The sequence below is a fragment of the Leptopilina boulardi genome, unplaced genomic scaffold (assembly GCF_019393585.1).
Source record: "Leptopilina boulardi isolate dan_hultmark-lab unplaced genomic scaffold, ZJU_Lbou_2.1 LbouV2_48, whole genome shotgun sequence".
Taxonomy (NCBI): domain Eukaryota; kingdom Metazoa; phylum Arthropoda; class Insecta; order Hymenoptera; family Figitidae; genus Leptopilina; species Leptopilina boulardi.
Genome location: NW_026137992.1, coordinates 226,321 through 253,779, shown reverse-complemented (window position 1 = coordinate 253,779; position 27,459 = coordinate 226,321). Strand labels below are relative to the sequence as shown.

Sequence of the window (27,459 nt, the reverse complement as noted above, 5' to 3'; positions counted from 1 at the left end):
ATCCAGGGAGGGGCTAGTGTTACCTTCCATTACGCAACATACGTAAGAAACGAAAACATGACATTTCATTTCACATCTCTGCTAACTTGAGAAGTAAACAAAACACCAGAAAAATATTTATTGTTATTCTATTTAAAATATTTGTTTGCAAGTTTAAATGTTAGTTAAATTCATAATTGTGTAAAGAAGAAATCATATTTTCTGTGGCATATCAATTGAATCCAGTTTTAACAATTTTGTGAGCGTAATTTTTCTGGTAAGTGCAACCTAACCTCCCTTTTTATTTATTTCATTTCTGTTTTGAAAAAGATCATACAATTTTATGCAACATCATTTGTATATGATTTATGCAAATGTTTTATTCCAGATTAATCACAATGGTTTGCGATAAGTGTGAAAAGAAATTAGGCAAAGTAATCACACCAGATCCATGGAAAGCAGGAGCTCGCAATACCACTGAAAACGGTGGACGTAAAATTGGTGAAAACAAAGCACTTACCTCAAAAAAAGGACGTTTCAATCCTTATACATCGAAATTCGAAATCTGCAGGATATGCCGACAGAAGGTTCATCAAATTGGTTCTCATTATTGTCAATCTTGTGCATATAAAAAAGGAATCTGTGCAATGTGTGGCAAAAAGTTAATTGACACTAAATGTTATAGACAGTCTTCAACGTAAAAGTGATGATGAAAAGTTATATTTTAAAATGAATTTTAAGGTAAAGAAATATATATTTTACAATTAGGATAATACTTTACTAACAAAAAACAGAAAAAATTATTAATGTGATTAAATTAAGAATATTTACGTTAATTATATTACTTGATTTGGAATTTGATGAAAATATGTTGAATGCACAATCTATTTTTTTAGTATCTTACAGATAATTACAAAGGTATAGAGAAATATTACTACAGGATTTAGTAAATAATAGGATTTATTATTTTTCGTCATACGTGTGTTTTAATGATAGAATTATTCATACAAAATCAAATATACAATATCAAATAATATCATTTAACAATTCTTTAATCAGATTACATTCTTCCGTCTTTATAGAATTGAATTCAAAACAATGTTTATATGTGACAACTTTGTCATCTTTTTTTTTTAAGATTAATTAAATCTTGTTCTCTGATTAAGATACAACTCAAGTAAAAATAAGTACAAAACATTGAATGGACAAATTATTTTTATACTTTGTTTCGTTAATTACAATCTACAATAATATAATCATAAAAATTCACATGCAAACATTGAAGATTTAATTCTTCATCTCAAATAGTTAAAACAATTTTTTAAAAATGTGAATCTTAAAACAAATTTTATCTAAACTTCATGTATTCATATCAGGCATAATTTTAAAAAAAATTTGCCTTACAGTCAAAAAACCTATGATCTCTTTACAAATATAGTGAACATTAAATTACAAAATAGTTTCATAAAATAGGTTCTTATCCTATTAATCAAGATAAATTTGTCAGTTTCAAAACTAACAATTTGCCCAATATAAAAATATATTTCTGTGGCACCAAACTTAAATCTAAAAATATACATCTTATTTTCTAATTTATTATTGTCGCTAATATTAATTTTAAATGCCTTAAAATTAATTAATATACATTACATACAATTGAAACGTTAATATTCGAAATAGTTTCTTTGATATTTATTATTGAGGTAAAAATGTAGAATTAATTTTCTTCATACCACTTATTGAAATTATAAAATTGAACGTTTTTCCTCTCATTTAAAAAGTATATGAATTTATAATTTTTTTCTTAATACTTCAAACTAAGTGACTTTTAAAATGACACTGTGGTAATAATATTAAAAATAAATACAATATGATCAGTGTGATAATTACAATAATTTTTTGCAACTATTTTTGATTTTTCTTTTCGTATTCATAATAACGTTTATCATGATTTTTAGTCTTTAGTTCTAAATGTAATATATATGTATATATATATTACGTTTAAGAACCTTAAAAATGATACAAACAAATTAAATAACTTTTTAACTGAAAAACTTTTTTAAAAGTAGTTAGCTAAAATCGAGAAATTTGAATCAACATAAAAATTAAATATGTACAATAAGTAAAAATAATATAATTCACATTATTCTATTTTAACAAAAAAAAAAAAAAATCTATGCTTACAAAAAAACAACATTCTCGCCTTTTTCAACAAAATTTAGGATGAAATATATTGATTTATGTATTTCTAAAACAGGGTTGGCCAGACTCTCATTAGTTATTATGGCACATACGTTTTTTTTAACTCAAATAATTTTCATTCATTCACTTTTAACATTTTGATAAAGTTAAGTAATATTGCTTTTCACGTTTTTTTAATATATAAAAGCACATAAGCAATTGTACAAAATAAAATTTTAACAACCTTAATTTTTATCCATGTAAAATATTATCGACACAATTATTAGTTTACAATTTTTAAAATACTTATATTCTAAATTATCAATTTACAAGTTTTTCGAAAAACTTAAGCTTCTGCATTTAAAAAATATTTTTGAAAATTTTAACATTCATGTAAAGTGATTATAAATTTTTAATTATAATTAAAAAAAATAAATTTTCATTAAAAATGAAAATTTCCTTCACATGAATATGAGAAACAAAATTTATTGTTTAAAAGTTTGAGTTTAGTTTTAAAATCACTTTGATTAGGAATTTAAAGCCATTTATTAAATCTGATTTCAAATCACACATTAAATATACGATTCGATACGAACATTTATCACAAATTATGAAACTATACGGTGATTTGAAATTTTTTCAAATAAAATCGATTTTGATTATAATTATTAAAATTCGAAACAAATTTAATTTCGATTCGAATTATTCGCTCACACCTCTATTAAATTTATCAATTGCACAACATTATTTATTGATGCAGAATTTTTTCATCTCTAGATGATAGAACAATATTCGTTACAGGTTGAGGTGGACTGGATCCATTACCCCATGGATTTTGTTCTTTATTATCGCCTAGAAAAATCCACTGTTCAAATTTTTTATTAACAGCTGTGGATTTATCATCAGCGGCACTTGAAATTTGAACTTCCTTTGTTGATGGTGATTTATATTCCGATACATAGACAACTTGCTTGTCGGAAATTTCATCCTTGATGAGCTTTGAAACGTCACTTCGTCGCGGTGGAACTGGTGGTTTTTTACCTGGCGTTGGTTTTCCATTGGCCGTCACTATAATATCAACTTGAGACTTTCTAGCCTCACCATTTCCTTCCATGATTGCGACAATTTCTTCACTTTCGCTGTCAGGCTCGTGAATGTTTTCTCTCACTGGTGATACTTTGATCTCGGTGATGTAGGTCATTTTCTGTAAACCCGAGACGGGCATTGGAGTTGTTGGCAATGGAGGACGTGTCTCAGACTCTAGTCTAAAGTCAATTGACTCACGAACTAAACCACTGTCTTCACTATTTTCGCCACTTGATACACTGACATTGCTAATATTGTGACGATCCTCATTGGGCGAAATATTTTTATTGTTCACCGTTATACTTGAACCAAAATCATAACCATCTTCATCTTGATCATCGAGAATCACTTCCACATCCTTTTCTTCAGGAAGATTGACTATTCGTTTGGCAAAATGCGTTTCATATGAATCAGATGGTTGGGAATTTTGTTCGAATTTCGTTCGATGAGTTTGAAAAATAGAAACTACTGGTGAATTTTCCAAATTTTCTTTCTCTTCTATTTTCATATCTTCCAATTTTTTATCCTCTCTTCCCGCATCAAACGATTCTGGTTTTGAAACATGAGTTTCTAAATAAGTTTCAAATTCGTTTTTACTGTTTTTCAAATCTTCTTTTGTTACATGATTCACTATTTTGTCAGCTTCTATTTCGGCTTTTTGAAGCTCCAAATGATCGTCTATTCTTTTGCCATTTGTCGTGCTTCTCTTACAATTATCTGTATGATGTCCATATTTTTGCTCACAACCAGGACACACGTAGTCAATTTTAACCTTGGTAAATATCTCTTCAACAGGTTCCACATTTTTGTACAACAATTTAGGATCACTATTGAATAAATCCTTTTCTTTTGAGTCTTCAAAATTGACAAAATCCACTTTTGATGTATTTGCATTTTTACTCGTGTGAAGATCAAAATATTGCAAAGCCCTTTCGAATCCTTCATTTACTCCCTTATCAATGTCTTTGTCCTCGAGATCCTTGAAAGGATTTTTTGCGTCATCAACTTCATCAGGTACAGGTTTCGCTTGTCTGAAATCTAATTCAACTTCCTCGGGAGTTGGACTCTTGACGACACGTCCATTGTTGATAATTCTTGCCAGCGAATTATCAGCATCGGGATTAAACATTCTCTCGGAATGAATGAAATCCTGACTCATACGTTTGCTGAGAGGTAAATTATATAAATCAATTGTAGTTGCAATTGCACCATCGGAAACATTCACAGGATCATCACTGTCCTGGATTTCGTCTTTGATTTTCATCTCGACAGCTGACTTTGAACGCTCCAGTGTGCCGTTACTTTTCTTTCGCACTCGAGTTTTCTTTGATTTATCCTCAACTTCGCCCTTTGACCAAATAGCGTCCTCTAATGTTCCCCACTCACTGGATTTTTTTAATTTTCGCTTATCGAACGTGTCGATTTGATCTAATTTCGTAAGATCCTCGGTTGATTCGTTGATATCTTCAGGTGGTGGTAGTGGTGCTTTTCTTTTTTTTGAACCAGTATCTGTCATATCAAGACTCTGAGCTCTTTCTAAAGTTGTTGAGGCTTTATTTTCATATTTTGAAAGATCACCTAAACTTGCTGCTTTTCTATAAATATCGTCTTCGTCGTGATCGTCAACACCAGGCACTGGTGTATGATGAATTGTAATGTCAGCTGGATTTAATTCAATTGTCGTGAAACTATTTTGAACCTCACTGTCCGTATCGGACTCTGAATTCCTTCTGTTAGCTCGCGCTTCAAGCCTCTGTCTACGAGCCTCGTCATCTTTATTCTCGCGCACTTTGCTGACGTAATCATTCAATGATTCAGAGTAATCAGCAATCGAGTCGATTTTATCTTCTGACTCGCGTTCTTTTTTAATGGATGTAGCCTCAACATCTTCGAGATTGATTTTCGGTGGCGCTGGTGCTTTTCGTTTATTTTTTTGAGGACTTTTTGGATCTGATTCTATTTCAATGGAAATTGTTGGTGATTTGGGAATTTTTAAAAGTTCTGAACTATTTTTTCGATTTCGTCGTGCAGCCATTGCAGCATTGTGAACTTCAGCTGGTACTTCTGATGAAATTTGCATTTCCATACCCTGATCGGGAACATCAATTCCATTTAATTCTGTTCCATCGACTCGTAAAATTCTTTTGGTAATTTCTGAATTTTCTTTATGATTTATCACATCAATTTGACGAGAATTTTCCTTTTGTTTTTGTAAATTATCATTTGTAATTACATTTTCTTTTTGTATTGAATTTTCTTTTTTTTGAAGTGTTTCAGAGACAATTTTAATTTCATCGACGGGAGATGATGAAGATTCTTTAACGAGAGACGTTGTTTTGCCAAGAATTTTTTCAGCATCCATTTTACGTGAATGTCTCCTTTCGAGATTTGTATTGTGCTCATTTTGATTCTCGATTCTGTGTACTGTGCCATCGAGAGCGGGTAGCACTTTAATGCCAAATTTATGATGATTTTGTTTTGTTTCTTCATGACGACGCTCGAGGGTTTGACTACCTGGGGTCGACTTTGATGATTTTAATGTTGAATTCATTGTTGAATAATTTGAGCCTAATGACTCGTTTGGATCGGCGATAAAGAGTCTTTTTGCTACTGAAATATGAGCTCGTGAGAGTTCAGGAATTGATTGACTTCTATAGAGTGGATGACAAATTCTTGTTGGACTTGGGCCCACGCTCTTTTTTAATAACGTTGTTGGTTTTGAACCAGATCCCCCACTTTCCACTTCTAATTCTACGTCGTAAGGCGAGGCATAACTTAAAATTGTCAACGCGTCTTCGTAAACCATACTTCTGAAGCTGATTTTCACGCTTGTTATTCTGTCACCTGTAATGAAAAAATAATTAATTAAAAAAAAATTTTTTTCAAATTTAAAATTGAAATTAAATTACTCATTTGGAATAATAATTTTGTTATAAAATAAAGCAGATCAATGAGCATATAAATTTCTCTGTATATAGAAATCCTTATTCGTTTTGGAAAGTTAAATATATAGGTGATTCTCACATCTAATCACGCTCGAGTGATTCACGAAATAAGGAACATTCAATTATGATTGAATGCCTCAATTAAAACCATTTCTAATCTTTTATAGACTTTATCATATGTTGAATTAAAGCATTCTTCACATGCCAATCTCTGCCATAGGAAAAACAATTTAATATCTCAAAAATATAAGATTCAAACCGGAAAAAATAAGAAGAGCAACAAAGTAAAAAATACTAAATGTGAAAAAAAAACTTTCAATTAATTAAAGGAAAAAAATTATTATTTTATTAAAGGACATTAAAAATAGAGAAAAATCGTACCAGGATGAATGCGACCAGATTCTGAGGCAGGACCACGATGAAGAAGATCTTTGACAAAAATTCCTTCTCTCATATTTCCACAGACATTAAATCCAAGTCCAGTAAAGTCGCGACTCCTGAGACTCACGCAACTGACCTTGGTGGCCTTTGGCTAATGGAACAAAATGTTATTTATTAGTTGGACGTCAAAAAGTAATACTTATATTTTCCTCTATGTCGCAGACATAAATAGCAAATAACGCGTGGGCTTATTCTTTTATCAACTTTAGAGGTTGTATTGCGAAATGTCTAATTCGCATAAAATTGTACCAAATAGCATCTCTGAATCATCGATTCTTTAACAATAGAAATTCATGATTTTTATTCAAGGTATATTTTATAAATGCCAATATTATTTCCTTACCAAATATTGAGAATTAATTTAGTATTTAATAAAAAAAAAATATGTTATTTGTGATGAAAAAAAAAATTATCAAGATTTTCTGAATTTTATACATATTTCATTTATATAGTAATTTTCCAATTGAAAATTTCGTTTTTTGTGAAAGTTTGTATAATTAATTTTAAATTATCTTACATGATTTCGTAATGAACAAAAATATATCTCGAATTCTTATATATATATATATATATATATATATATATTCTCATTGCTTGAAAAGGTACAATATATCTTTTATATAACATTCTTTTCTTCAAGATTAGAATAATTTAACCTTCATTTAATTTTATTAATATCATTTTTTTTTATTGTAATTGTACTTTTAAAAATGAAAAAAGAAGTAGAATTATCACATTTATAATGAAAATAAAATAAAGATTCCCTGGACATTCCAGACAAAACTTTCACCATAATTATAAAAAACATGCCACATAAATTACGAATAATTCTGTAGTATATATTATTTTAATTCACTTTTTTTTGTATTATTATACCACATATCTTGGCATTTTTAAAAATTACTTTGAATAATAAATATTGTAAGCATAAATTTGATAAAAGAATAATTTTTTTATTACACCCAAGTGAAATAAAAAAATGAGAATGTAATTAAACCGGAAAATAGATATTTGCAGGTGAGAGAAAAAGTGGAAACCTACTCCAAGGCAAGAGTCATCCAAGGTGCGCCTTTTATCATTCCGATTTCCATTTCCAAGGCCCAATGATGACCAAGGTGTTGACCAACGAGTTGAATCTTTTACTGGCATTTCCATAGGAGTGGCAGAAATTGGTCTCTCGAGACTTCGACCAACTGCAGGTGTTGCATCTTTGAAACATGGATTATCGAATGCATAGGCATCGTCAACTATTTCAGGATCTGTCACTAAAACCAAGTGTTTTCCTGAAACAAGAAAAAAATCATTTCTTAATTTAATTATTATAACACTTAAAAAAAAATGAAAATAAAATTTAAAGAATTTAATCTGAAAATAATAAATTAATCTGGACACAGGAAAAGGAAATATCAGAGAATGGAATAGAACATTAATTTTCTATCCTAAATTGGAGGAAAAATGTCAGTTGGAATGCTGGAAATGAAATGCACAATGCTATATCGCTAAAAAGAGAAAACGTTCCGCTGCTCAGAAGGAATTCAGGCTGAGCTTAACCTTCTGTGACGAGAGATCAAAAAGTTTCATATAAACCAGTAAATTTCACTGAGTTATATATTGCAATTGCAAATGAATTTTTCTCATAAATATAGTCTTATATTATTATATCAATAGGGAAAAACTCAATTATTATTGGCAGAATTGGAAACACATTATTATTGGATTTTCTACAGCAATTGTTAATTACATTAAGATTATTTGAGAAATTATTTTTTTTAATTCTAATTTTAAAAATGATTATTTGAAAGTTTAAAATGAAACTATAGAAACGAATGCTGGGTTACTCAGCGGAAGTAGCCATACGAATTGGTTATAGTGTATAGATATTTATTACCAACGTCGAAGTACCTGTTGGTTGCAAGGCCATGTTTGGCCTTCGTGATACCGACAGGAAGGAAACGCATTCTTCGAAAGGCATGTTCCGCTATATATCTGTATCTATATCCAATGTGTTTGACCATGCCTATCATGTACGATCACACGTATATAATTCCACTATTATTTATTATCATGCAAATAATTTTTTTATTACATTTGCATGCACGCATATACATTTTGATTTATATCTATGCAATCAAAGTGTAAATCAATTTTCGGTTATTTTATTCTTATTTATTTTTATTTTTTTTCTGAATTTGTGTAAAAAAAATAAGAAAATATTTTCATTTTTTTATTTCGTTAAAAATAAATATGTATTTTTATATTTTTTATCAGAAAAAATTATTTTGACTAAAAACCAAAAGGAATTATTTAAACAAAATTATTTTGTAATTTTTTTTTTTTTTTTGGAAAATGTGAAATATTATTTACATTTTCATAATTGCATTTAACATGAAAAGACATTATTTTAATGATCCATAATTTTTAATCTATATGGAAATGAGCTAAGTGGAAAATTGGATATACTCCAAAAAAATGACGCGTGCCTATATTTTTTTTTTAGTACAAATTAAATATTATAATATAATTTAATATTATCCATAGACATACACCTTTATTCATATGGACATCTAATAGTTTATGTTATGCAATTACGCAATCATAAATGCCGTATTGCAACTAATCGCTGCTAATCGCATTAGATATGCACAATCGATGACGATACACGAAGTATATATAAAGTCGCTGCGTATAAATAAAAAAAAATGGGGGAAAAAGATATAAAGAAGCAGAAAAACTATTAGTTGGAAAAACTGCAAAATTGCCTTGAGGGGGACAAGATCTCGCGATGCTCTGCTAATTTTCTAGTACCGGTATATAATCATCAAGAATGAAGAAAGCTGCCATGTAGATGTTATGTATCTAAACGTTCCAATTCACATAACTTTTTTTTTGCCATCCCATTGCTATTCCAAGAATTTTTCCTTTATAATGATCAAACACTTCCGAGGTGTAATTGGCGGAAAATTCAATTATCATTTATACCTTTTCACTTGTAAAGTGCGCTAAAAGTATAAAAATTTTACGGAATAAAATTTATTGAATCAATTTTTATTTTTTAATTAAGCATTTACTGCGAAAATCGTGAGAATTACGGGGAAAACTGGATATTTAAAAGAAAAAATATTAACTTTTAATATAAATAGAAAAAAATTATTTGATTCAAATAATTAGTTCTTTGACTATTATCAAATAAATGTTTATTTTTACTAAATAATTATTATTTGAGTCAATTAAACGTTATTTGTTTCAAATATTTAAATACGATTCGATACGATACGATACGATAGTTTAAATGTGCTAACGCATGCGCGTAGCATTTTTAAATGGTTTCTGTTGTTTGAGCGTGCGAAGTTTTGTACGCTTGTCTCAATTTTTTCTCAAACATACTAGAATATTATGAGGAAAAAAGTTTATTTTGTCTGTTTATTAAAGTTATATTGATTAAAAGTAATTTCTAGTATAAAAAGTTATAATACGATAAACTATATGTCGTAGAAAACATTAAACTATCAAAATTGGAGGTTATGTTTCAATTCTACTGGTCATTTAAAATTTGTTATACTATTTTATGATTTAAATAGCAGTTTTGACCAACTTTTACATTAATAAAATTTACTTTATGCATTTTCAAGAGCATAATTAATGGTTTTTTGATGGAAAGAATTAATAATGTGGAATATTGTATTGATTTGATTCGAAAAAAATTTGAAGGTATGTTTTACAGGTTACAAATATTTTTATCTTATTTCTCTATATTTTCAATTCTTTAATTTGTTAGCAAAATAAAAACTGATAAATATTTCAGACATACAAATTTTACATCTTGAATATTATATATCTAATTTTAGTATTTATTGATATTAATTTTTAATATCTAGATTATGTTAAAAAATAAATATCTAGATATTAATATCCAGTTTTCTCCATGAAATTTGTCACTTCAAATTTTATTTTACAACTAATTCAGATTTAGAAAGTATTATTAAATTATTTAAAATTAAAAAAACATTTCAATAATATTACAGCAGTGTTTCTGAAAACACATTAAGGAGCAGTGATTCCGCAACATTTAAAAATGATTAGCTACGTAAAAAAATCGGTGGGACCATTTCAAAATCAAGCGTAAACAATAATTTACGAATACCTTTATCAAATATAATGCATATTAATCCGTTCCCACCTCCCCCAATCAACAAAAATATACACTTTCTAGAGCCGCAATGACTGGTTCATATGCATATATTTAAGCCCTGGGAAAGAGTTTAAAATGGATTAAGCCGTAATATCTATATTTTGATAGCAATTATCACAACATTACGTATAACGTGTTTCAGTAAATTTCAATTTTACGCGATAAATTGCTCTCACATTCACATTTCTGCCCTCAGGTAACGGATGCTCACCGTTATAAAAAAAAAAACAAGCAATAAACCCATATAACGACTATATAGTATCAAACTTCAAAAAGAGAGGAGAAAAAAAAATTACATATTTTTCAGTAATTTTCCTATAAAGATTATAAAGAATTCTTCAACGTAGATGAACGCCTCTCTTACGCGAGATATAATTCATGCACAAGTTTGTTGCCTCCATTTCACCTTGGTGAGTTTCGAGTCAAGGTTGCGTTGTTGGCGGAAGGTAGACGAGCTTCACTCGAATATTCCAAGCACATGAAAATCGTGAGACCAAAGATATATGAGGTATTCAAAAGCTACAAGTGCAAGACAAATAGTGTCTGACCTTGGTTAACATTTTGACTTTTCGTATACATATATCGTTTTTTATTAATGATGAGAATGATATGAATAGACGCGAGGAGAAGAGTTGAGGCAAGACGGTTTTTTTTTTTTTTTTTTGTTTCATTTCTTTTTCTTTTTAATGTTGTAATCAAAACAAGATGCTGGATGAATAGCATAAGGATATATATCCTACGCCTTTGAAGAAGACGCCAATGGGCGCATACCATGGACGCCAAGGTGAGCTGGCTCACTTTTCTGCCCCCCTTCACTGCACCTTCTTCACCATAAGCTTCAAGTCGTGATTCCTCTCTACCTTGGAACCTTATAGAGCCACCTCTTTCTCATTCCCAAATCTCCTTGATCTGGTCACTCAAATTCGAAAAACCATGACAAATTCTCATTCATTCAAAAAAATGTTAATCTCTATTTCTAAGATTAGAATTTCTCATCATCGAATATTTAGTAATTGTCGCGGTTTGTTTTTGTGAATATGAATAGAATATTAGGTAATAAATTAGAGAAAATATTACACAGTTGACGTTTATATTGTAGATAATATTGAATAATTGATGAAGAAGAAAAAGACACTAATTAGTTGCTAAAAATCATAAGTGTCAGGTAGTGGAAAGTTCCTATTGTGACTATTTTTATGCCTTACGTTTTTTTTTTAATTTACACATTTTTTTATATAGATTATAATTATTTGGATTTTATAAACTTTTTTTATTAGTTACATATTTCAAATATTTTTCTAAATAGAAATACCGCTTGAGTGCGACGATTATTAATAATTAATGAATTTTAATTAAAAAATGCTGAATATGTTTTAATAACTAAAATATATTAAAGTTAATTGCAAAAGGAATTTGATATTTAATGAATTTAATGTTTGATAAATACAGTAGTGGAATCAATACTTGGCAATCATCACAATAGGAATAATAAAAAAAAAAAAAGAAAAAAAATAGTCACAACAATACGGTTTGTTATTCGATACATGTAAGGATGCAAAAAAGACGAGCATTTACGAATACAAATTTATTTTGTATTTCATTACACTTTTATTACTGCTGTTAGATAATTTTCTAAAATAACTCAACTATTATTATCTACATGTAAAGTGTTTAATTTTTTTTTCCCCCCCAAAAAAAAAGAAACATGATAAATAGATAATGAATAAACGATTTAATTTAGAAATTGAATATAAATATTAAAGCTATAAAAATATGTATTGAATTCTTTTATGAAGAAAAAAGAAAATTACGATCAACGAAGCGGAAAGGCCATATAGAATACGCTGAATCACCTGTTATTTTAACGCCTTGGTAAAATCAGTGGGAGGACACAACAGGTACGGAAATGGTTTCACCTCAAGGTGAAACATAATATTGCAGGTGAATTTGTATTTTTAAAAAATTACTATTTTTTAAAAATTCTTCATTAAAATTGTGAAAAAAGAATTTTCAAATAAAATACACAACGTATTTTTGTTGAGTTCTTTTTAGTTACATAAAACGCAATAAGTTTAGCGGTGCGACAACTGTTTATGGCTGTGCAAGTTAATGCGACGAGGTCTTATAATTGCCTTTTGCGAAAGGTAGAGTCCGAATGCAGGTGGACTGAGTCGAGGAATCCCTGGCGTCATTCTCTAGTATTTTGTTTCAATCATTCGAATTAACGGCGATTTATATACGATTTCCAAGAATTTACTACGCCATTAATTATTTTACAATTTTTTCCAAATTTTCATCAGGAAATTTTTTCATCATTTTCATCAGAATATTTTAAATGAAAATATATATTATATTAAATGAAGCAAAGTTAGAAGAATTTGAAATTTTTTTTTAAAAAAGACAATAAATATGAAAATTATTGTCTATATGAAGATTAGCGAGTTGTAATTTCCTTTTAGATTTCTCGTATACTTCTACGAATTCTTGTCGATTTCCCAGGGAGGCTCAAAACTAGAAATAACAGGTTTTCCACCTATATACAATGACTAATCATACCTATATACTTTTTTGCATTTCACTATACTTTAATGTTTGCAATATATTTCATTTACTTGACGGCAATATCATTATTCTAAATTATTTGTCAAGTGGCTTTATACTTTGTTGGCAATTGTCCATAAGAATGTCATTCACCTTTTAATGTATGCAGCGAATACTTACGAATTTTTCATACAATTGAAATAATATTAATGAAAAAACAATTGGACAAAAAAATTTTTTTTAATTATTATAAGTTTAAGAAAAGAAGAGAGTCTTTTGATAAAGACATTTGAGAAATTTATCTATTGTGAAGAAATCTGAGAATCTCTGGATGATAAAAAAAAGTCAGCGGTTGTCTTGAAGAATTGATAAAGAAACATTTTTGAAAAAAAATGATAATTAGGATAGTAAAAATGGTGATTTTGGAATTATTTTGAATTTTAAATAATATATTTTATGGAAAGTAGGTCAAGTTTGACTCGTTTTGTTATGACTGTAATTACAGTATACAAAGAAAATGAATTTGGCACTTTACAACTATGGCTTTTTTTTTCTTTTAATGCCATGTGTTGCAATCTTGTCCTCGAGAAGGTGCGCTCACACCTTATTATTTTCCACGCAATATATTGACCGACAAAGAAAGTCTCTCTCTCTCTTTTTTTTCTTCTACACAATACATATTATTCTAACGAACAATTACAAATTTCAGGTGAGGACATAAAAAAAAACAATGCACGAAGAATAAACCAATCAATTCTTGAATTGTCTTTTCATCACACTGAAAATTTTTGTCAAGAGAAACATGAGATGTATTCTATAAAAAATTTCCATTATTTATCATCAAATGTGAACTAAAACATGCATAATTTCATGAAAGTCTATTAGCAATTATTGTGTAACTATATAAAGAAACTCCTGGGCAAAAAAGATATTGTTGGATGAGCTATAATACAAATAAAAACATCAAGAGCATTATTAACAGTGGCAAACAAGAAAAGGATGTTAGTGGATGAGAAATAATGTTCATTAATAAGGAAAAAAAAAAAGAAAAAAAAATGTTGAATACTCGAAATAGCGTCTCACCGATCAGTAGTGCGGATAAGAAACTCGTGCGCTGTTTTAAACGCAACCGGTGCGGTGCATCAAGGTCGACTACATATGTATATATACATTTACAGAGGAAGTGATTCTCATGTAGGTTCATTTTATAATAACATCAACACTTTATGATATGTTTACTCCAAAAAAGGATATTAATTATTTCAAATATCTTTTGAAAAAAATTAATCAAACGAGACGCAGGAATAAGCTTTAAAATTAATTTCCTCAAACTATTCATATCCATCGAGAATAATTTTTTTTCTTCTTTTTATTAGATAGAAATTTCAATGATAAATTTGAAAGGTATTTTGAAATCAGACATGTGTGGAAAATTTAAAGTTTATTGGGAGATAGAAAAATGCCATTAAAGATTAATAATGTGGTGGGGTGTTGAAATTAAGATAGTGGGATTAAGAGGGAGAATGACAACAGCGGTGATTATGCAAAAATGTGAGGTGTGGCATCTGTAAAAATGAACCTTAAGTGAAGTCTATTCATGCGGAGGTTGTGCATATGAGGTTACTTGCAAACTAAGACGACGATACTTTTCCTTCCTTATAATAACGATCCTTCTTTTTTTTTTTCCTAACGAATCATCTTGCAGTTAATTAGCCAAAGGCGTAGTCAAAGATTTCCAAACAACTTATGCTTTCAAGGTTGTAGATCAATGAAAAGTAATTGGTTCAAGCAATTATCTTGTTAGTTAAATATATGGTATACTATAATGTATTAGGTGGCTGGTTCTCTATTTTAATTTTTTAATCCTTCTAAATTTGAATTAGTTGAAATTTTAGAATTTGAGGTAAATTCTTACTTTTTATTAATTAAAAATGAAAAAAAAGAATTATAATTAATATAAATTTGATAAATAAACGATAAAAAGTTTATATTACTTTATTAATATGAGTATATTATCGTTATAATATAAAATAGTAGTAAAAGTATGTAATGTGGCAGTAAAATTTGTCTATATAATATAATATGCATTAAATTTGTTCTGCATGGATTTTATACACGAGCGGAATAATCAGATTCATTATCATCATATCGAATTTGTTATATTATATATGCCTTATTATTCGGCCCCATTGGCACAATAAATGGGGTTAATGTTCACACACGCGAAGTCTTACGAAACACTCTGACAAACGATATATAAACTTAAAAGTACACACATCCTTGAAAAATTCGCACCATAAAATGTGGATCGTGCCATTTAACATTGAGATTCTGACTAAGTAAGTCAATTTTTCATTTTAACCTTGTTTAGTCAGATTACGTGACAATTGACATAAAATAGATGAGTTTCTTTTTTTTTATTATATTCCCATTAGGAAAATCAGATAAAATTTGTCAACATTTATTTTAGTTAATGGGAAGTATTTTTATTATAGAATATACATTTAAAATTTAATTACAATGAATTAAAAATAAATTATATTTTCAATAAGTTTCCAATTGATGTTTAATCACAGTTTAAGTATTATTTCGAAATTTGCTTACCGTGGTACATTTTTATCAAAAAAATTCTTTCTGGATTATACCGAATTTTGATTTTATACGGAAAATTGAGAAAAAAAGGAAGTAATTTTGGATTAATTATAAAAAAAGAATTCTATGTATTATTGTACCTTTATACAATAATATATAAATCAGGTCAAAAATGCGTAAATATCCGATAAGACACAGTCTAATGTAATTAACTCTTTATCGCGCACCAATGTTGGTTTCACTCTCTGCTCTTAATTATATCCACCATGATCAAACTGATAAGTAATTTGTCGAAAGAATTTTCACATTATCTACAAGAAATGTGTTTTCTTTTATCAGATTCATATTATAAAACTTCTTTCACGTGTCGTTTATAATAATATGTACAATTTTAAAATGCTTCAAATTCATCTAATACACTTTATGCTCCAATATTTTTTTCTTCTATTAATAAGAAATCAAATTTTTTTTTTGCAAAGATTTTGAAGCAAACTATCATATCCATTAAATTTGTATTAGGGCAATAATAGTTTTCTTTTTAAAAGAAATCAGATATCATTCATTAAAAGAGTAAGAAGAGTCGGAAATAAGGTCAACGGACCACCCCGTATCTTTAGTCGTTTATCAAGAAGGGAACCTGAGTTGCATCGTGGGTTCAGCCTTATTATTCAATCTCAGCGTATATAGTTGCGAATGCAGCCGCGCACAAGCAAAGCGTGGGATGCACCATTCCGATCAGTTTGCGATAAGAATGTCCCTCACATTCCAATACATAAACAAATCTTACCCTCCACATATTATATTCGTGTCTAGGTATAATTAAATTAACGACAGCCATACTCTATACCAACGGAAAGAATATTAACGATACTTGTCGATGAATTTTTAATTTCGTAATATAACATTATTATGCCATGGGAAAGATTCCGTCAATATAATATTCTTTTCAATCAAAAGAGGTGTTAAATTCACGTCTTTTCAATTTTAAATTGTGTTAAATTGCGGGAATTATATTTTTCAAAAAAACATCCATTCAATTTTTATATGATAGTTTTTTCAATTTTACAAAATGTGTTAAATTTTATTCTTTTTGAATTCAAATTTGTTATCTTTTCATATTAAAGATAATGTTGTAATATTTTTTTTTTCAAATTTAAAACATTACATTGTAGAAATCAACATGGTTTAATGTTTAGATTATGCGCAGAAATAATATACCATTTATTAGTATTAATAAATTATGACTTAAGAATTTTAATATTGATTCGAATCATTAATTTTTAGAACCTATCTGAGGAACAAAATTTACATAAAAATAACATTAAAAAAATTTTTAAGGAACATAGTAAATTTTAATAGTTTTATATAATCACTTTAAAAGTTGATGTGGATTAAAATAAAGCTTTTATTTCAATAGCAAATTGAATTAAACCAAATATTTGAATTAAAATAAATTTTTGTATAGTATATCACGCAGAAAATATTAAAAAATTTCAGAAAATTTATTTGATTTTTTTTTTATAAATAAAGTACAAGTGGTGACATCTACTTATTTGTGTAAGAAATTCTGCATTGTTCATTAAAAACTATAAATAAATATGAATAATAGTTTTTTTTTTTCTAAAGATTACAAAAAATCATATTTTTTAAGACTGGAAATTTTGTTTATATTATTAATTTTTTCTCTATGCAAAATTAACTGCAATAAATTATTTTCCTATAAAATTTTCAGTAGACATTTTTATTCGATATGTTTTTTCCTTTATGTCATGGTCAATGTTTCTTATGATGCAATTCAAAGACGAGGCTTATAAAGAAGAATTATAAATTCTGCAGTTTACTGATATTTATCAAGCATTATTATGTAAAATCGAAATATAAACCCGGAAACCGGAAAGCATCATAATTGCGTGTGTGCGATTTTATTGCAAGATAAAAGTTTACAAAACATATTTTTTTGTTAAAAACACATCATTTTCGTAAAACATGTAAAAGTATTACGTTTTTTTATTTTTAATGAAATTTTCGATATTTTCATTAACGAAAACGTTATTTAATAATATATTTATAATACAAATAACCATTGTTGATAGCATATTATTATTTATTTATTTGTTCAAATTAGTTTATTTAACATCTTAGTTACATCTTCTTTGCAAATTGTTTAGGATGTAACAAGTTATTTTTCCGAGAATGATTACCGATTTCTCAATGAATGTTTACGGCATGAGGTATTCAAAAAGAACGTCGCTAATATCTAGTGAAAGTTCACTTATTCAAATTAACAGAGTATGTCGTATACAAGAAACAGGTTTCTTTTTTTTCCAAATCAAAGGAGAATTTCTCCAAATATCAATCAAAATATTATCTTTTATTACAAATGTAACAATTGATTTATTATTTTTAAGACAATTGAAATTATTATCATTTTAAAATTTGATTAAATAATTTTTTAATTTTTCTCCTTTTTAGGTACAAATAAAATATTACAAAAAATGAGGAAATCTTCGTATGAAGCATTGGAAATTCAATATGGACTAAAGAAAAAAATAAAAGATGGAATTAAACACAGTGAGTACCAATTAAGTTAAAACTTTATAATGTTTTTATATCAAAAGCAATTGTGCGCATTTGAATAAAGGGAGTCAGGTGACGTTATTGTGTTCGTTAACAACTTAGCTACTTGCGTTATCTTCCACAATTCACACATTGACATCGTCGACTCGTCGTTGAATCAACTTGAAGTAATATGACTCGACTTTTAAGTAAAAACGTTTTAACACATAAATAAAAAGTCTTACGATTATAAATATATTTAATGAAATAATTAATTTCGAATAACTATATTTTACTAATAATTAATTAAAAAAAAAAAATGCTGATCAGAAGAGTATAGGAGATTTAAAGTGGTACGTGAGATTTAAAAATTTCACAGCAATTTTTAGAATCTTAATTAATTCACCTTATAATGTCCACTTGATATTTTAAAATATTTGTCTAGATTTACCAAAATCCTGTTTCATATATATTAAAATAACTTGAAATTTTCCACACCATATCGTATAAAAACGGGATTCAAAACCGGATTTAAGAAAACAGTTTTTTCAAAAAAAAAAAAATAAATAAATATAAACAGGAACTGTAAAGATTGAAATATAAAATCAAACAATATCTAATAACGTGACAAGAAAATATAATAATAACACGTGATTCTGATAATTTTTTTTCAATATTATATAAAAAAAATACCCCGTGGTTAAAATTTATATATACGCAGGAACAAGACCGGTTTTCATTAAAAAAAAAAAAAAAAAAAAAGTAATTGAAAACACTTTTATATTATTATGCAATTGAATTTCATTCATAAAATAAATTTTTATTACATTTCTGTTATATTATTGCTTTATAAATTTTTATCTATAAAATATAAGTCTGAAACAAATTTAAATTTACATACACTTAATTCTAAAATAGTTTTTTACTGTTGGAAAATTTTTTATCTTTTTTTTTAAATATAATTACCCACACTTTTACTGACAAAAAATGTGTGATTTTTTTTAATTAAAAACGTGTAAATACTGAAGTTGGATCTATCTTTTATTTTCCTTCTGATTTTATATTTCTTTCTTAAGAAACTAATCAATGATCCTTTAAATCTTGAAAACTGTGATTAATTGCAAATCTAAGAAATCAGAATCTATGAAAGTACAGGTTGTAGGAAGAACACGCGAATCAGTACTTTAATGTAAAATTATAACGTAGATGTCCAATCCCACAATTAGTATATTCTATAAAAAATATTTTTTTCTACACATTTGGTTTTTTTTTTATATTTACTATTTGCGTTATTTATAATATTCGTAATTTATTACTTGACTATATTGTTAAATGAACATTTAAGTGGTACAAAAAATTTGAATTAAAATAGCACCGTTAATATTTTTCTAATAAAACTTTAAAAAATTTTTTTTTATTATTTGTTCAATTACAAAATGAGCGTTACGTGAAAACAGGATAATAAAAATATCAAATATTTTGTTTATGAGTATAATATATGCCTATAAAAGAATGTGACATATATAGTTGTCTTTGAAATTTGGTATCCGAAAGGTGAACGAATTCCATAGGAATGCTGAAGTGTATTTTCTCAATCGACTTTCAAGAATTTAGAATCAGAAATGCTATATCAACATTTAAACAGTTGAATTACTTATACTGATAAGATAGTAGGCATCAATCTCATTAAAAAAAAAAAAAAAAAAAAAATTCGGAAAAAGATAATTGTTTTTCATATATATACGTAAAGGTGTATCAATCACTCAATCCGTATAGTATATATTTATGACATTATGAGAACCTTTCTCTTTTACTAGATATTTTACTCAATGATATTACCCATACATACGTATACATATACAGAAGAATTAAACGGGTTGTGAATGTACTCGCGCGAGTCTGCATAATACGACATTACGTTTCGCATACTTGCGAGAAGAAATCTCTCTAATTCTTGTTTGGTGTTGTTCCTCGTGACATTTCCTCGCTTTCTAAAAATTACCCGCACCAAGCAAATTCTATATCAGAAAATTCTTTATTATAAATTTTTCGTTATTAAATTATTACTTTTTTTTATATTATACAGTTGATTTGATATTTTTTCTTCAACTGATTTTCTATCGTGCACAAAATGAAATGTATATATTGAAAAAAAGAGTTCCCCTATTCTTGAAGAAATATATAGAATGAAAAGAAAAACAAAAAGCGCGAAATAAAAGGTAGAGAGCCCGTTTAAAAGGAGCTAAGGAAATCGAAGATAGGGATCTCTTTTCAGAAAGAATATACCCTCATCTGAAGAATATTTATAACATTGACGTAGGATCGTGAAAATAACATATGTGAAATTAATGAATATTTTAATTGAAATAAAAAGGGGGGAAAAAAATTATTTAGTATCCTATATTTCATTTGATTTTAATTAATTTATATCAGATTTAAATTAACAATTTTATTAATAGAATAAAAAATTGGATAAAAAATATAATAGAAATATATTTTTGCCTCCGCCGATGAAATAAAAAGTATGTAAACGTGCGTTAGTATGACACGGGAAGTATATTGTGAACAAATACTTGAGATTTGCGGTGATGAGCCACAACTTCATCTTTCACATCAGGTAAACGTTCTACCCACTATATCTTGCACCTCCGCCCTCAACTCACTCACACTATAATATACAATCTATGAATCTGATATTCACACACGCTTATCTTGATAAAAACAATTAAGGAATCCTACATGATTATTTTTCACTTTTAAAATTTATTATGTAATATAAGAAATAGCAAAAAAACAAATCTACGGAATTTATGATTAGCAATTATATTTTTTCATTAAATGAACAAATTTTGTATGACCTCAATACACTGTTGAGGACGCAATTAAGATAAAAAATTAAAAGTCAATGCAGGTACGCGAAAGAGATATATACATGTCATGCATAAAAATGGAAATTGGAAAAATGTACACGCAGATATATAGGATAATGGAATTTTTTTAGAACAAGACCCTTAACGAATTTTAAATTTTAAAACAGAAGGATTAATAAATAATTCCAGAAATATTATTTTACATATATTCAAATTAAGAATAAGAACATTTATTTTGTTTGAAAAACAATCCAGATCTTTATTTAAAATAAAAATGAAATTTTCCAGGAAGATTCATGGGAATATGTTTACTATCTCCAGGGAGTGTGTAACGTTGAGTCTACGGGGATTAATAAGCCCCATATGGACTGTGGAGGGGTATTTTCGTTGCGGTATCAAGATGACAGTATTAGTATGTATACAGTAATTGTGCACGCATTTAGAGCCCTATACCAATGACAAGAAACGGCATGCCATGCCTCCAGCTTCAGTGTGCGGTGGTATCAGACTCAACGACCTGGCAGCAGGGGCCCCGAAGCCGCACTTTCTAAAGGCCTTCACCAGTTTTGCAGACCGTCTATATACCTCTATCGTTCACCACTCTTGTGTACAGGGTATACCCACACATTCCCACAAAATACCTTAATACAGGTTATACCATATACTTATAGATATATAACCTTATAGTGTATACTTATAGTACTCCATATACGTAAACATAACTAAAGGTATTTACGTACTCGGTATATATACTACCATGCAATCATATATGCATGTTGGACCTGATCAACTTTCTGTTAATCATTATTCCCATCTCTTTTGCCGGAAGGAACCCGCTTTTCGAGAGAGAGAGAGAAAGAGAGAAAGAGAGCGATTCGAAAGATAATGGATAACGAAAAGATAAATCTCCAAACGAGAATTGTCTTCTCTCTTTTCTCCAAGAATTCGAGGCGCATTGAAATGTGTAACGAGTCTTCTTGACTAGGGGGCCTTTGGAAGTTGTGTTATATTGCATCGATGGGTACCACAGGAATTCAATGCGCGTTTCTGATGCTTCACTGCTCGCCTTCTGGCAGAAACGCCCCTTTGCAAAACGCGTAAAATTTTCTTATTCAACTTTTGTCTTGCCCGCTTGTATTAAATAATGTGTTCGTTTTTCAATTCTGGAATTCCTTCAACAACCCCTGTTGGCAAAAAAACAGCCTTAGCCACACTCTTAGTTTTTTTTTTTGTGTGTGCAATTTCACTTTGTGAGAACTATGAAGATTATGCGTTTAGAAATATTTCTTCATGGTGTTGTGGAAAAAAATTGCAATATCAGTTTAAAATAACTGTAAAAGAAATTGATTAAAACTACGACAAATATAATATAATTATTAATGGAACGATTGATAGCATACCATGTGAAATAAATGATTTCAGGTATTTCTGATTGGAACTACCATTATAACTGCTGCCATTATAATGGTACATTGGAAGTAGTATAGATTGAAGATAGAGGAACTACATAATACCCCGTGTTCTCTATATATGAGGTACCATTATCTGACCTAATTGAAACTACCATCATCTGTAACTGAACAAATCTTTGATGGACTATTGAAACTAATAGAATCAACTAATAAAAGAAGATAAATTAAATTTGCATTTGCACAAATACTGAATCTGTATTTCAGTACCACTTGTCCGAATAACTATAATGATTAGTTTCCCATTTTAGTTAGAAAAAAAAATTCTCTCTCGAAAATGACCGGTTTGAGAATTACCCATATATTTAGAGGAAAGCAGTCACTAAATTGGAATTTTCATAAATGTCCATTGCGTCTGGCTTATCACCTCTTTGGTGTTTTGCAACATCCACTTATAAAACATAAACTTTTTGAAGATAGTATTGAATAGTTTTGTTCGAGATATGCGGAAAAGGTGTAAATCATTTTTATTTGCACCCTTGTATCGTTTTAAGTGTTTTGTAACCAATCATTAAAAAGAGAAGATTTTTTTTTCCAAAACAGATACAGTATGTTTCTTGAGAAGAAATTCTGTGACATAATGCCAAATCAGGACAGTATTTGCATAAAAATGCTGTAGATAACTGACTCTCAATATGATGCAACTATATGCGCACGGGGACTTCAAATTCAAATGCTAAAATAGTCATTTCAGATGAATTACTATCAAAAATATGTAGTTGCTATCGTCAAGTGAAAGTTAAATAAAATCTGAGAATTTATTTAGTTTATCATATAATATATTTAATGAGCGTCATATGTGATTAATCAATGACCCTATTTTGATTATAATTAGTAAAGTGTATTTAAAATGTTTTAATATGAGTTTTCAATTATAATTTTATGTCAATATATTGCATAATATATTAAAAATATAATTAAATATCTATTTATTAATAATTAATATTACTTAACTGCATTAAGTAATTTAAAATTGTGTTAAAATTATAATGACAATTTTATATCAGAAAGTCTAAAGTGGAATTACCTTCTATCTTCTAATCATGTTAATTATTTTCGAGGGATCCAAAAATAATATACATAATGGTTTCTGAGACAATTTGTCTAGCAATTATTATTATACTGCAGTCTCACGGAATCATTCTTTTCAAAATTCCTCGCGGGGCTCTAATTACATTCTTCATTAACCTTATTACACTAGCTACAAGAATAATACTCAAGAAAATCTTATTTAATTTCATTAGGAAAAAATTTCAACAACAAAACAATTTTTAAATTAAATTCTAAAAAAAAATTATTTAAAATTTCAAAAAGTTATTTTTTTGACTAGTTTTGGTTCAATAATAAATTTAATCAGTTTCTGTATTAATGCGAAAATGTGGTTTTAGTTGAGATAAAAATATAATTTTCTCTAAATGAGAAGAATCTGATACTGATCCACCTTCTTTCAAAGATATTGTGGTTGTCTAGTGACAGACCAATTACAAGAAGCTTTCATCAGAATTATCCAACAAGATGGTACGGCTACGTGCCAGATAAATTTCTGAGAAGATGCAGGTACAACAACCGGTCCAAGTTCTATAGTATACTATATGTATATATAGAGAGAGGGAGAGAGAGAGAGAGAGAGAAGAAAATAAATGACAGTGTTGTGCCGATGCACTCTTGGTGGAAACACCGGTTTTCAAAGATCGCTCTCGATAGTCTGCACACGATGATGCATTTTCGTTATAACAGGGAAACAAATCCGTAAATTAAAAATAAAAATTCCAACTTGAGAAACCGATAATTACGCTGGGAAAATGAGAAAGAATATTATGTATGGGTCAGGAAATCCCTGTATAATATATAGGCGTTTCAATTTATCATTAGTGTCTGTCAAAAAAAAAAAGAAGGAAAAAAAAATGCTATTTTAAAGTTAATCAAGGAAAAATACCATTTTTAGACAAACGAAACTAATGGTGCCGAAAGAATTATTTTTTGTAGAAAAAAAAAAATAATAATAATTCTTATTCTCCGGAAGTCGTTGCAGATTATTTTGAGGATTACAATATGATTACGTAAAACAAGGATTAAATAAAATCTTTTAGAAAAGATTTTCAAGAAAATTTACAGTTCAAAGGAATTTGACTATATGGGAATAAAAAATATTACAAATTAATTTTAATTGATTAATTACATATGTATAAAAATATAAAATTTCTAATAAGGGATAATATTTCCAAGTATTTAAATTTTACATTTGACGGAAAAATGTCAAGATTTACAGAGGCTGATTTTTTATTGTCTTCCTGTATCATTATGAAACACAGGTGTCCTTGACTATATATATTCGACAAATATGTTTGCTCTACAAACACATTTTGAAGAATTTCATATTGCACAACAAATTGATATTGACTCTGCAAATCAGTTTGATGACAAATGGATTAGCTTATCATTTCCGCTCTCTTATTGTACATAATATATATCTCTAATATTAAATTTGCGTGCATTTGGGAATTTGTATTGCGGGAAAATATCTTTTTCTTATTCACTGTGTCCGCTAAGAGCCGGTATATATATATGTATATATATAAGAAAATAACTTTCAAGATATACCGGTTTTATGACAATAAAAATATGGATGTGGCACTGCGGTTACCAGAATTATGGTAACTGTAAAGCATACTTTACGATGGTGGTAAGATGAGAGAATAAATATTTGGTGTATATATATTTGTATTAGACACCATCATTTTTTTAAAATCACGACTAACTTTTAAACAGCAGGAATTCCAGTTTTGAATATTTTTTTTTTTTTTTATTCATAATTACTGTAAATTTCTCATATTGTATAATATGGGAATGATCATCTTTTTCTTCTTTGACAAAGATCTTTTATATCTAGGTATAATTTTATTCATTATAAGTCCAGTTGCACTAAAGAAAATTAGAAAAAAATGTTTGTGAATGTAAATTTCACTATGATAAACAATTCTAACGGGATATCTCTTTTTTCTCATGATAATAATATATTCAAATATCTTTCCTATAAATTTTCAATTTACATAAAATATATTTAATATATAGTACGACTAAAAATATTATATATATATTTGAATGAACAGAAATATATTAATTAATAATTATAAATTATTTTAAATTGTTAAATCGTATTAATGATAAAATTTTTTATATATGAAAATACAATTGTATAATTATTTTATTTAATATAAATTTAGGTTAATAATAAACAAAAAGAAATATTAGAATTTTCTCTATAGAATTTTATATATATGCGCGAATATAAAATGATTCTGTGAATAGTGAAGAACATTTTCTCTGAGCTATGCATTGAATAATTAGAACCGCCTCTCATTTACATGGAAAAATATCTTAATCATTCCATTGGCGTCATGGCAATAATAATTTTAAACATATTTACTTAATTTTACTTTGCAAAAAAAAAGCGGTATATTCTTTAACGTGACATAATGTCCTTATATTTATCGAAATAAAAAATTGAGGAAAATAACGCAGTATTTGTAGAAAAAAAAAAGTTTATTTATTATTAATTGGTCAATAAGTTATGATGCATATTTTTAATAAAATGAAATATCGTGAATTATTGCATATGAGGTGTCCTTCTATATATCTAACGGGCTTACTTGCGCATATATGTAAATTTGACCGTGATACCACTGTTAGATTAAGATTGTCGTTACACATCTTATATTCATTATTTGCTATATGTAAAGATTAAACCGGCTTTTTTTTATTTGCAATTTTTTGTCTTAATTTAATGTAATTATCCTCATTTTTCCATAGCTTACTTTTTGATCCATAAAAACTTAATTTTCAATATATAGAATTATATTTTTAAGATTTTACAAATTTGTTGAATATCTATTAATTTAGTTGAAAATGATTGTTTTTAATATGAAAACATTTTTAAATTTTAACAATGTTATACAATTTCTTTACAATGGAACAAAAAGGCTTTGTAAATTTGAAATGTAAAATTTAAGTTATCTCATAGTGCTATTAGGAAACGTCTATAAATGACATTTATTTTAAATTCTTTTCCTCTTATTTATTATTTGCTCTTTGCTTGAAATATCAATATTGGTAAAATGCCAATGCATTGCAGCAAAGAAACATCGAATGTAAATATTTTTAATTATTAAAAAAAAAAAATTATAAAATACCTTTGTGTCTGCGCCACTGTCTGTAAAATAATGCGGCAACCGCAAAAAGCAGAATTGTCGTTAAAAAGGTTCCAATTACAGCTCCTGCGATGCTGCCCGGACTATAGCAAGTATCCTGATTTTTGTCTTCCATATCTTTTTTTTTTTTTTCGAAGAGATTATAAACTGAAAATTTCAGCTCGTTTGCCGAGAAATAATCACCATTGCACTTCACATATGTAAAAGAGAAATTTTCGGGGGGTTTTTTTTTTTGCCACAGATCAGTTCACATCACTCTAAAAATTATTATTCCAAATGACAAATTATTGTCGTATTTTCTCTTATCCGTGCCATAATTTTTGGATAAGAGAATGAATAGTGTCACGCGCGCGCGAAAAAAAAAAATAATAAGAAATGATAAAGAATAAAATTTTTTATATA

General features: G+C 27.9%; 3 protein-coding genes across 3 annotated transcripts in view; 2 read left to right on the top strand and 1 right to left on the bottom strand.

Annotated features, from left to right (window-relative positions):
* The first annotated feature begins 38 nt into the window (after positions 1 to 38).
* Positions 39 to 15,348, top strand: LOC127289607 (cysteine-rich PDZ-binding protein). Its single transcript, XM_051317633.1, has 3 exons — positions 39 to 256; positions 368 to 720; positions 14,072 to 15,348. Exon 2 carries the CDS (start codon positions 378 to 380, stop codon positions 678 to 680), a length of 303 nt encoding a protein of 100 aa, XP_051173590.1. The 5' UTR covers positions 39 to 256; positions 368 to 377; the 3' UTR covers positions 681 to 720; positions 14,072 to 15,348.
* LOC127289602 (uncharacterized) lies at positions 922 to 27,459 on the bottom strand. The gene is made up of 4 exons (XM_051317627.1): positions 27,040 to 27,459; positions 7,674 to 7,915; positions 6,573 to 6,723; positions 922 to 6,090 (listed from the first exon to the last, which is right to left on the bottom strand). Exons 1-4 carry the CDS (start codon positions 27,170 to 27,172, stop codon positions 2,909 to 2,911), a joined length of 3,708 nt encoding a protein of 1,235 aa, XP_051173584.1. The 5' UTR covers positions 27,173 to 27,459; the 3' UTR covers positions 922 to 2,908.
* Positions 18,500 to 27,459, top strand: part of LOC127289601 (chondroitin sulfate proteoglycan 4) — a 59,118-nt gene continuing 50,158 nt past the window's right edge. Inside the window, exon 1 of the mRNA XM_051317623.1 lies at positions 18,500 to 18,525. The gene's annotated coding sequence lies outside the window, so the exon portion shown is untranslated. The remainder of the gene's footprint in view (positions 18,526 to 27,459) is intronic.

Coding starts and splice junctions, on each gene's coding strand:
- LOC127289607 (XM_051317633.1), top strand. CDS start 378: ATGGTTTGCGATAAGTGTGAAAAGAAATTAGGCAAAGTAATCACACCA.
- LOC127289602 (XM_051317627.1), bottom strand. CDS start 27,172: ATGGAAGACAAAAATCAGGATACTTGCTATAGTCCGGGCAGCATCGCA. Junction 6,724..7,673: donor TGGATGACTCTTGCCTTGGA/GTAGGTTTCCAC, acceptor TTGTTCCATTAG/CCAAAGGCCACCAAGGTCAG. Junction 6,091..6,572: donor ATCTGGTCGCATTCATCCTG/GTACGATTTTTC, acceptor TTTTCATTACAG/GTGACAGAATAACAAGCGTG.